At 39.9% G+C, this 12,456-nt stretch overlaps 1 protein-coding gene across 3 annotated transcripts in view; it reads left to right on the forward strand.

Annotated features, from left to right (window-relative positions):
- SGCD (sarcoglycan delta) overlaps positions 1-12,456 on the forward strand; it is a 413,617-nt gene that overhangs the window by 180,893 nt on the left and 220,268 nt on the right. For all 3 annotated transcript variants that reach the window (XM_060144120.1, XM_060144121.1, XM_060144119.1), the window contains one exon: positions 9,335-9,436. In XM_060144120.1, coding sequence (XP_060000103.1) covers positions 9,335-9,436 — 102 coding nt within the window. The remainder of the gene's footprint in view (positions 1-9,334; positions 9,437-12,456) is intronic.

The raw sequence follows: 12,456 nt of genomic DNA on the forward strand, positions 1-12,456 counted from the left end.
AGGTGCCAGGTGAAGAAGGTGTTAAATATTACATTAAGGAGGTTGCTCTTTACCTGTGCTGCTACCATGCTGAGAAGCTACAGAGACGATGGTTCAATATGGGAACGGCGGAGGTGCCCATTTATAGATTAAAGACCTTTAATATAGAAAAGTTGGAGCAGTCTCAAAATCTATAACATACTGGTGGAATATTTCTCAACTTTTTTTTTCATTATTGCCACCCCTTCCCCTGAGAGCATTTTTAGAACATTTTTCCCCTAATTGTTCCACACCCCTGCCATGAAATTTTAATTCTACAAATATGCTGTGTATGTACTCTATACATAAGCATACTTGTGCTTTATACACAAAAAGAGTACGATTTTTTTTCACCCTCCCCCAATCACCAGTTTTCACCCGTGGGGGACTATATCACCCTGGTTGAGAACACTTACTGTAATATTTTGGCATCTGCTCAAGGGCTGGATCTAGGTTGTAACATCTTTGTAATTCCCACAGTACACCTTTCAAAATGCAGCTTTATTTGGAATGAAGACATTCTAACACTTCACAAGTATTTGCTGAGCACGTACTATGAGCCAAGCAATGTTGTAGGAGCTGAGAGTATAGCCAACAAAAACCCCATCCCTTCTGAAGCTTGCCTGCTAAAGCAATCTGTGTATAGATACAATTGTTTCACTCTGATCAAAACCAAGTAATGCCTTCCGTTGAAACTGCTCCAGCAAGAGCTCATGTTGAGACCTGCTTACTAAAATAGAACCTGGCATTACTTCAAGCTTGAAAATATGCTGATGGAATTAAAAACCTGTTCCATGCTGATGCAGCAGGAAAATGAGAGGAGGAAGAAATAACACTTTCTTTAAATGAGCATAATACTCATTCTCAGCCCTTATCCCACAAGGGCCAGCAGGGCATCCCACAGCACTCAGGATTTTTTGGACGCCTCCGTGTTTTGCCCAGCACTAATGGGAAGGCCCTTGGGAGCAGTAGTCACTGTCTTTCATTGGCAATGGCTGGGAGATCTGTGGTCCCTTTAGGTCTAGAAAAGGGATCTCTCTGCCACTCCTGGAAAGGAAATATTTGGAGAGGCTGGAGCCCTGCAGCCATTTCTCTCTGTGGTCCTAACCCCTCCTAGGGACACTGGCAGGGCAATAGTCTCTAGAACTCTTGGTAACCACAGATCTCTTGTGCATCCCCGGTTGAAATATACCTCCTCTTCTTCTTGACTTCCTGCCCAACAAGCCTGGCACAGTCCATTTAATGAGAGTTACCTTTTACAAAAGATAAGAAACCTCATGGCTTTCAGGCTGCCTCTGCTGCTTTGCTCTCAAAATCTCTAAGCCACAAAGCCCGAAAACCTATTTGAAATGGTGATGGAAGGGGCTGGGGTCCGGCCTGAGAGATATGAAGAAAGAAACAAATTAATATCTCAGTCTGTCGTCCTGCCACTCTGAAATCTCTTTATTTATTCTAGACTCATCTTGCAGAAAACTGGCCATTTGAACCAACCAACCAGACAGTCTTGGGCCAGATAAAGAGCAAATGCCATCATCCTTGGACCAGCCCACAGTGTGGAATTCCCTAGATTCCACCCACCTCTGCCCCTGGCCCCAGGCCCTGTCTCCCCCAGAAGACCTTACAGGAGACCCCTCTAACTTTGGCCTTGCAAAATAATGGGATTTGCCCCTTGTATGTCTGTGAAAACTCCTGTGTGCTGGGCTGGGGGTAGGCACTATACAGGACAGCAGAGATCCTGCCCTCACTGGGATGACAGTGGGTCCCTGGTTTCCCACTTGTGTCCCAAGTGTACTTTGTAGACTTTGGGACCATTGGCTGAACAGTGCTGGCTCAGTCAAGCCAGCTAGCCAGCTGCTGGAATCTTCATGCTTGCCTTGAAGAGTAAAGTGTTACCATTTGAAGAGAAAAAAATGGTCTATTTCTTTCTAATTACCTTGGGAATGACTGTGAATCTTCTAAATGCCTCTTCTGCATCTTACTGGGAGGGAAGTTTCAAAACTGACCTAAAACTCCTATCTTAATAATACCCACAGCTTCTTATGCACTTAAAGGTGGAATGGTTTCAAATAAGGCTGTTCTCAAGCTGTTTCAATGTGAATACAATCCAGTGTGATTGTTCCAGAGCTATAAAAGAGATTCTAAGGTGAGAACATATTTAGTTGGCTACTCTAGTCTGCATTATATTATATTTTGGAAATAGAGGCTAATCATAATAATTGACACTATTTGAAAGACCTTTCCCACCACATACCTTGGGCAGACCTAGGGGCTGGGATGGAAAGTGGAAAAATGAAGTGATGAGGCACAAGAGTGGGAAGAGTCTATAAATGGAAGAAATGAAAGGCATTTGGTAAATTGGTAGTGAGTTTCTTAAAAAAATGGTTTTGAAGCAAAGGTTAAATTACTATTACAAAGGAGTTAATTGACTGTTGGATTAGATGAGCATTTCTCAGTGTTGCTGCTTGTATCGCCTTGACTGTTATTTGGCTATCTGCCACCTGTGTTACAAACAGCTCAGAGGACGGGCTGGAGGGACCGTCCCTCTTTCTCCCTCCCCATGGCTCACAGCACGTACTTACGCACACAGTCGGCTTTCCAGAAATAGCAGGTGATTCATTCTGCTCATGGTCCTGGGCATGGGAGGCAGTTGGGTTGTAATAAAAAGCCTTTAGACTCTGGGAAGGTGGAACAAAGGTGTTTGACCATAAGAATGGATGGCGTTAGTCTTGGGGTTAGAGATCACCCTCTCTGTAATCGCTGAGCACACTGACCAAATAAGTGAAAATCAAAGTGGCATTAAGAAATCCAGCAGATAGCTTAAATATATTATTTTTGCATACATTAGATTGGGTTAGAATAATGAGTAAGAGCATATAGTCTGAATTAGAAAGTGTTGGGTTTAAATTCCTGATTCTGTCATTAACTAACTGTGTAATTATGAGTGAGTTACTTACCAATAAATTTTCTCATGTGTAAAATAAGGAAAATAATGAGTATCTCATAGGATCATTGAGGAGATGACATGAGATAATGTAAGTATAGCATTTAGTATATGACATAGTTTAGATTTTTGATAAAGGTTGATTTTTAAAATAAATCAGTGAAAATGTTTTATAACTCTTTAAAATATAAAATGTGATTATAGAAAATTATAAAGTACAAAGAAGATAAAGCAAAAAGAAGAAAATAAAAAGCACTCATATTTTAGGCATGCAAAAATAGTTAACCTTAACATTTAAGATTATGTTTTTATAGAATTTTTCTCCTAGGACATTTCCTTTAGAATTTTTCCTGTTAAGTGCATGTATGATTGTAGGTGAGTATGTATATGAATATGTATATATAGTTATGTAAGAGTGCCATGACATACACATATATATTCATTTGTTAATTATTTTTTTCACTTAATAGTGGATTATGACTATTCACCTATGTTCTTAAATGTTCCTCTGCAAAAGCTGTATCATATTCCATTATAGCATATTTACCCTTTCTACATGAAACTTTTAGTTCCTAAGTTTTCATGTTTTTTTATTTTATAAAATGACACGGTGATGAACAACTCTATAGGCAGATACTTCCACGTTTATATGATTATTTCCTTATGATTAAATTCAAGAAGTAGCATGGTAGTTTCAGTAACGATAAAAAAAATGAGATGAAAGCATGAAAAGCACAGAGTATAGTACGTAATCAGCACATAGTAAGTCATCAATAAATACTAAGAATAGGGGATTCATGTGTGTACTGTAAGAGGGGAAGGAGATTTATTTGAAATCAGGTTGCTAATTACCCCAAATATAATCTTTTATTTAAAAATATTTAGGGGTTCTTGTTTGTTTGATAAACACACATCACAAAAAATAAACCAGCTTAGTTTACTTATAGATGTAAGTAGGATGTGTTTCTGTTACTGAGTCCAAGCTTGTACTGCCACCACACAACAGGCCAAGAAATTGAGAGAGGAGTTGTTGGGGCAAGGAATAGTGACTTTATTTGGAAAGCCAGTCACAGAGTGGACTAGCATCCCAAAGAACCCTCTTACCTGAGTTAAAATGCAAGCTTAGGGCTTCCCTGGTGGCGCAGTGGTTGAGAGTCCGCCTGCCGATGCAGGGGACACGGGTTCATGCCCTGGTCCGGGAAGATCCCACATGCTGCGGAGCGGCTGGGCCCGTGAGCCATGGCTGCTGAGCCTGCGCGTCCGGAGCCTGTGCTCCGCAACGGGAGAGGCCACAACAGTGAGAGGCCCGCGTACCACAAAAAAAAAAAAAAAAAAAAAATGCAAGCTTATTTTATACTAAAAGAGAAGGGAGTGTGACTGCTTGTTGCAGACTTTTTGATGTAGGAATCCTTTGTTCTTGCAGCTGTCCATGTGGTTCTGGTCACATTGTTCCTATAAACCTCTATCAAGACAATTGTTATTTTCTGTTCTGCAGCTTTTTATCTTTATATGAATGGAAAAGTGTTATAGCTTTAGAGATCAGAGCCTTGAGAATGGGCTATCCCATATATTTCCGGCTATAGGCAACATTCTTTTACAAAGGTGCAGAGCCAGCAGGACTAAGCACAGGCAACAGAGCACAAGGGTTAGAGCTAAAGGAATAGATTCAATATGGAGTCAGGTTTGTTCTTCTCTGTTACATTTCTGTGAAAAGATCTGCTGGTCCAACTAATGGAAATCATCAAGAATAACCCAAAACATAATAATTGATATTGCCTTTGTGTGTGGGGGTTGCTGGGTGTATGTTTTTCCCACTTTTGTGGGTACTACCTGCTGCTAGTGTGATATGGACATGCCCTCCAGCATACTGCCCCTCACACTAGGTTTCAATGCCCAGTTTAGGGTTCTCTTGGCAGAAATGTCCCCACAAGTAACAAAAATAGAAATATATAGATGGCCTGCTATCCATGAAACAACAATATTGACTGGAAAGTTCTCTTCTCATCCATAGGCTGAAGTGCTGTTATAAAGGAAAAATGGAGGAAAATGCTCATTCTCCACTTGGTCATTCAAAGCCCCTCCCCTGCACCAGCCATGTTGTGTCTGTACTGAATGTATTGAGGTACAGAGCACATGGCAGTGCTGGAGAGAAGACATGATAGACTCAAGTGAGAAGCTTCAGGAGTCTGAGAAAATGTAGCTTAGTGAAATAGGCTGGGTGAAAACTGTGGTGAGCTGGAGAGCATATGGTTCAGGGCGCTCTCAGGGTGCTGCTCACCTCCAGCCAATGGCGGCCATGTGAGAAGGCAGGCTCAGACTGGCCGTGGCTTTCAGTTGTCATGAGATGCTGAAAGCCTGGGTTTTTCATTCAGATCTTTTCAGTTTCAAATGTTTTGGGGAAAATGTAGGAATAAATTTTTAAATGTATTTTATATATTTATTATATTTTATTGCTCTATATATTTATATGTATTTTAAATCATATCTATATACACACATGTATATATAATATATGATTCATTTAATTACACTGAGTCCCCAGCTTGCTGACTGCAGATCTGGGGATTTGTCAGCCTCCCTAATGTCCTAAGCCACTTCCGTAAAATGAATGAATAAATGTGTGTGCGTGCATGTGTGTGTACATACATACATACACAGGCATATTATTAGCTCTGTTTTTCTGGAGGACCCTTACTGATACAGATACCCATACACACACACACACACACACACACACACACACACACACACACACACACACACACACACACACACACACACACACACACACACACACACACACACACACACACACACACACACCCTTATTTGGAGAAGAAAAAACATGGGGATGGGACTTCCCTGGTGGCGCAGTGGTTAAGAATCCTCCTGCCAGTGCAGGGGACCCAGGTTCGAGCCCTGGTCAAGGAAGATCCCACATGCCACGGAGCAACTAAGCCCGTGCGCCACAACTACTGAGCCTGCGCTCTAGAGCCCGCAAGCCACAACTACTGAGCCCGCGCACCACAACTACTGAAGCCCACGTGCCTAGAGCCCGTGCTCTGCAACAAGAGAAGCCACCACGATGAGAAGCACACACACCACAACGAAGAGCAGCCCCCGCTCGCCACAACTAGAGAAAGCCCGCACACAGCAACGAAGACCCAAAAATTAAATTAATTAATTTTTTAAAAAACATGGGGAAACAAGGACAGAATCTAGACTTAGTTGAATATATCTTGTTTTATAGATTTGACTTTGGTTCCATCTAAATAGTTTGCAAACTTATAACAAAACATAAGACTTTAAAAAAGGAGTCATGAAACACTGAAGTGGGGGGGAGGGGCGGATGAAACAATTGAACCTAACTGGACATGAGGTTGGTGGCATGACCATTCAGAACAGAATTATTTCAAATGACTTTAAAACTCAGCCATTTGACTATACCTTCCTAATAGTACATACTCAAGATTTTTTTTTAAAGACAAATTTTAAATTGTTTTTCTTAATCATACTGTTAGTATGGTAGTGGCATTGGTTTTTCTGACACTGCTATTTGTGTCTTGTGGGTTAAATCAAATGAGTAGTCATATTGGTGTTATCAAAAACAGGGATTTTTTGGTATGGAAGAAAGGTAATAACATTGTAAGATCCATGAGGCTAAATGAAAACCTTCAAGGCCTGAGTTTGAATTGAAATTTCATGTGAACTTATGGTATATTCCATTTAAAACATATATACAATTTATTTTCTAGCTCTGTTCACATAAACAAGGGCCAATCCAGTAGCAAGGAGCACCCAAAGCTCTCAGCTTGTGGTCTCTAAGTACCATTTCCCACTAAAATGAACCCAAGTTCTTATAAGAAATGGCTAGTTCCAGGCCTGGGGCAGGACATGTGTAAGATAACCCTGGAACATCTTGTCATGCCAGAAGCAAGAGGGCCGTTAAAGACTACTGGGTCATAATAAAAGGACTTGAAGAGGCCCCCACTGAGCAGGAATAGAACAGTTAGAACTTCAATAGGAATAAAAACTGCACTGGAATGAACAAATCAAAATGTTCATAGTGGTATTTTTAAAAATAAAAACCTCATGGGTTATCTTTGGAGAATATTAGGTAACCAGTTCAATATATTGAAGACCAAGTCTTCAACTTGGTCTGCGTCCAGACCAAGTGCCCGAGTTGCTGCCTGCACTTTACTTCCTCTGATAAAGCGTTCTCCCATCCCCGCAACAACAACGACAACAAAAGGGCTTCCCTGGTGGCGCAGTGGTTAAGAATCTGCCTACCAATGCAGGGGACTTGGGTTCAAGCCCTGGTCTGGAAAGATTCCACATGCCGCAGAGTAACTAAGCCCAAGCGCCACAACTACTGAGCCTGCACTCTAGAGCCCGCGAGCCACAACTACCGAAGCCCGCGCACCTAGAGCCCGTGCTCCACAACAAGAGAAGCCACAGCGATGAGAAGCCCGCGCACCACAACAAAGAGTAGCCCCCGCTCAAGGCAACAAGAGAAATCCCACTCACAGCAACAAAGACCCAAAGACCCTTTATTAATCAATAAAGGAGGAAAAATCAAGCATCTATCAAGTTCCTATATAAACTATAGTTTAGGGTAAACATACAGTTGATGACATGCAATTTCTCTTGATAGAATATCCCAGCTAATAAATTAAGAAGAAATAATTATTTTATCACCAGTTTGAAATCTCTAGTGAAATAACAGATCCTCTAGGCAGAGATAACCAGTGGCTGATGACATCACAGCAAAAGATGTTCAGTGCATCCTGATCGAGCATGTGGTAGGCAGAAAAATGCCCCCTACTCCAAAAACATCAATGTCCTCATCTCAGAACCCGTGAATATGTTACATTACTTGGCAAAGGGAAATTAAGGTTATGATGGAATAATGGTTGCTAATCAGGTGATCTTAAAATAGATTATCTTGGTGTTCCCAGTGAAATTTAGGGGTCCTTAAAAGTGAAAGAAGGAGGCAGATGGTTCATTGTCAGAGTGACTGGATGTGAGAAAGGTTCAACTGACCATTGCTGCCTTGAATATGGAAGGTGCCACAAGCCCAGGAATGTGGGCAGCCTCTAGAAGCCAGAAAATGTCAAGAAATAGGTTCTGCCTTAGAGCCTCCTAAAAGGAGTGTAGCAGCCCTGCTGGCACCTTGATTTCCCCCCTTTGAGCCCTGGGTCTGACTTCTAACATACAGATAATAAACTTGTGCTGCCTTAAGCTGTTGAGTTTGTGGTTATTTGTGATGGTAGCAATAGAAAACTAATACATTCCGTTCTAGGATGTACTCTTTCTAGAAAACTGAGCCTGAATCTTATCAAGCTTCTTGATCTGTTGACTTACACAAAATACAGGGGACAGAGAACACGTGACATGAAATTATGGGAATGTTCAGCAAATCTAAACTGTGGGAAGTGCTATTGGAAAAATGATGTTTTATTTATCAAATAAAGCATGTTTATGTGTGTGGATGTGTGAGAGAGAAATTGACTGAGGAGATTTAAGGAGATGACCTAGTATTTTACGTATCAACCAGTTGCAATAGGGAACTTGATTCAAACAAGCAGGTATAAAGAGAAAAATATTGAGATTCGAACATTGACACTGGGTATTTGATAATATTTATTAACTATTTTATTTATTTTTTTGGTGTGGTAATGGCATTATGGTTATATTTAACCAAAGGAGATGGGTGTAGTAGCTATAGTAAATAAGAGTAGCCATAAATTGATAATTGTTAAAGATGAATGACAACTACTTAGGTGTTTGCTATTCTTTCTATTTTCATATCCTTTGGTATGTATTTTAATATTTGCATAATAAAATATTAATAAAAATATTAGTAAATAATTTGGCTCCTTAAATATTTTGTGAGCCAAAGACACCATGTCCAAAGGTTGAATTAGACCAACAGACTGCCAGTTTGTCATTTCTGCATAGTTTCAGAAATCAGATCTTTTACTTTAACCTGGGAGATCATCTTTTTCTCTTTTCCCCACTCATCTCCTGCCTCCAGTCTCTCACCACTCCCTAGTCAAAAGGGCCTCCTTCATCTGTGCTAGTGAATGACTAGAGGGCATTACTTACATTTTGCTTCTTTGGAGAATTTGCTCAGTTTTCCAAGATTGCTTGGAATAGATTTTCTCAGAATAAGTGAACAAAGAGGATAATATTCATAATCACACTGAAAAATGCCTCCTAGTATATCATGTCTTCATTGGGAGCCCCCTCATTCTACGTTCTCAAAAAAGAAAAAAAGAAGGCAATAATTTTGTTTCAATTTTTGAAAACCTAAGGTATTTTGAAATTTGGGCTAATCGAATTTTCCATGTTATCTCTGTGCCTCTCTTTCAGGATGGAATGGGAAACTTGAGAATCACAGAGAAAGGTCTAAAGCTAGAAGGAGACTCCGAATTCTTGCAACCTCTTTACGCCAAAGAAATCCAGTCCCGACCAGTAAGTTTCTGTTGCAAGAAGAAGGAATTGTTCTTTCTCTGGAATCTAAATCTGGGGGAAATTGTCTTGCTGTTGGCTGAGTACAGAAGGTTGGGGGCAGGGGTGGCAATGCAGGTAAGTGAGATGCTTTGGAATATGAAATCTTGAGTGTCATCACCACCATGGTACTGTAGCAAATGAGATGACCTCTCTGAGCCTCTTTCCAGCCCTGCCAAATAGAAGGTGATAACCTTTATTAACAAACTTTCTAGATTGTGCTGCAAAGAAAACAAGAAAATAAATGCGGAAATGCCTTCAGTACTGTACAAATCCAAGAAACTCTTGCTATTGCTTTTAATTGTCAAGTAGTTCGAAGGCATCTTTAGAAATAGTCCTAAAGAGCTAGAAATTTATTTTTTATGAAGACTTTGGACAATGTAGCCCAGGTTGATTAGAATCAATTTAGTATATTGCAACTATGCTCAGAATGGTATCTAAATGATCACAGTAGGGTGTGTGCTCTGCCCCATGCACTTTGCTGCTTTGATGGGTTATCATTATCTAGTATAATTCATAGATTAGTCCACTGGGGTGGTGACTATTGTTGCCTTCGTTTTACACATTGAAGAACTGAGGCTTAGAGAAGTAGTTTGTCCAAAGCCACATTCTTATGAATCAGTAGAGCAAGGATTTCAACTCAGGAAATCCAATTCTAAAGCTTCTCTGTTAACCCACAGCCTCCTACCAAAGCTCCTTCTCTCATTCTGTTGTTTTTTTTTTAAAGTCATGATGGAAGTGATTCCTAGACACCTTGATTTTATTAACCAGTATTATCAAAATTAATTTTTGTTTTTGAGTATATTTTTGGGTTGGTTGTTCTTTGGCTTTCAATTTTGCTTTTTGGTGGGGTGGTGAAGTATGCTGGTTGAAAAGTATTATTAATGTATTTGCTCTGCCTGGGACTGGTTCGCGTCCACCTGTGAGCAAAGAATAACATGGAAGTTCCCCAAAGCATCATTTCTATTGTGTGCATCGATTAATGCAATTAATGAAATTCAGCAACTTGATGCAGTGGGTAATTTTATCTGAGTGCTATGTAAACTACTGAATTGCATGAAACTGAGTGCAACTACTGAATTGCCAATAAGTTTACTTTCTTCTGTGCCTGGTGAAAGGGAGGGAGACATGATGTTAAAATCAGCAAGAAGAGCAAATTATTTCAGCTACCCAGTCAGTGATTATGCAATTTAATGGGGAACCCGTAGCATATTGGCTTAAAGTACCAAGACTATTATTATAAACTAGTATTAAACTAGTTTATCTCACTAATTTGGACTGGTCATTTCTTTCTTATGGTGTTGGATCTTTCTCCGTAAATATTTTCAGCTTTTATTTTTCTTCTTTTATATAATTCTTTAAAAATGTAAAACCCATTTTTATCTCAAGGGCCACAGAAAAATCAGCTGCAGGCTGTAGTTTGCCAACCCCTCTAACCTATATTAGCGATATTTCCATAAGTGTGTAAATGCTCAGGCTAGATTTCATGTGGTACAAGAGAGATTTTAAGATCAGGGGTAGAATAGTTGATATGTGTTAAGTAAAATATCCCGAAATACGTTTCCTTGGTGGAGAATCATAGTCATATAAAGGAATTGAGACACGTGTCTTAGAAGACTTGAAAAAGGGTACCTGGTATATCTCTTAGGCCCATATGCAGGAATTGGACTCTTAGAAAATATGTCAGCCAGCCTATCTGAAAATCAGTAGTCATCTGATCCCAAGTCAAAGATACACTTGATTAGAAGCTTAAAAAAGTAATGATGATCATGAAAAACTTACTTTAATATCGAAAAAGCAGTGAGTTAAATCCAAGGCTTTCAAATCCTTGTTTAAAGAAAATTGAAGGGTTAAAATTCACTATTTTTTCATTATTCTTCAGAAAGTATTTTTCCTTGCAAAAAATAAATGGCAAATGCATAAAGCTTTTAGCCTTATATGTTTCTGATAACAAAATAAATGTGTTCTAAATGAAGAAAACACATGCATATATGCCTATATGTTAAAATCCACCAGAAAGTCTTGTGGCCTCTACCTGAAACATGTGCCCATATCCATCCACTCTTCTCCATCACGTCACCCCCCAGTTCAAGCCACCATCCTCTCTCACCTGCACCATTGCTATAACCTCTTCTGTCTCTGCTGCCTTTCACTCTTAGCCGCATCATCCGAATTGTAGCCAAAGTAGCCTCTTCAAATATGAAGTCTCTCCACCCCTTTGCGAAGGATTCTCTGTTAACTTCCCATTATACCTAGAATAAAATCCAAACTTCTCACTAAGGCGAGAGAACAGGATTAGAAGCTAGGGAGTTAGTCTGTAGGGCTCTCCTTCCCTCAAACACAGGGATTATTGTCTGCTGAACAAAATTGGGGTTCTGGGAGCAATGACGGTAGAGGGAGTGATTGGTGAGCAGGTAACCAGTAGAATTTGCCATGCTTCTTGAATCCTAGCCTCATATGATGCTTATGAGAACCTCACATGTAGTAGCTTTCTATTCTCTACCCTGGCATCTTCAGCTTACTGTTTTGTTGTTGTTGTTGTTTTCTGACGTTACCTGACCATTGCTTACATGCCACCTCTGGAAGACTCTTCTCTGTAGAATTATCTGCACTATCACTTTGCCGTGGATCACAGCTGTTTCTCTTTCATGGGGTGTCTCCTTCTCTTTTTCCCATTGAAAAGAGATCAGCGTCCAGTGAACAAGATTACACAGCTCTTCTAAGTGAGGATAACTAATGAAGCAACACTTGACTTCATTTTGGTTTTGTGTTTCATTGATCCGAGAGGAGCTGAGATTGTTTAAGCAATCCACACCATGTTCGATACAGTATCCATTTCATTATTGAAGGTTGCAAACTTGGTAAAGTCACTACAAATTGATTACTGTGATAGCAATCTCTTAGGAAGATAAATTAATGAGAAAATGTTCATCTCTATAAAAACTCCCATCTGGGAATTGAATGAAAGCCCTGGGATTCTCTAG

This window comes from Lagenorhynchus albirostris, chromosome 3 (genome assembly GCF_949774975.1).
Source record: "Lagenorhynchus albirostris chromosome 3, mLagAlb1.1, whole genome shotgun sequence".
Lineage (NCBI taxonomy): Eukaryota > Metazoa > Chordata > Mammalia > Artiodactyla > Delphinidae > Lagenorhynchus > Lagenorhynchus albirostris.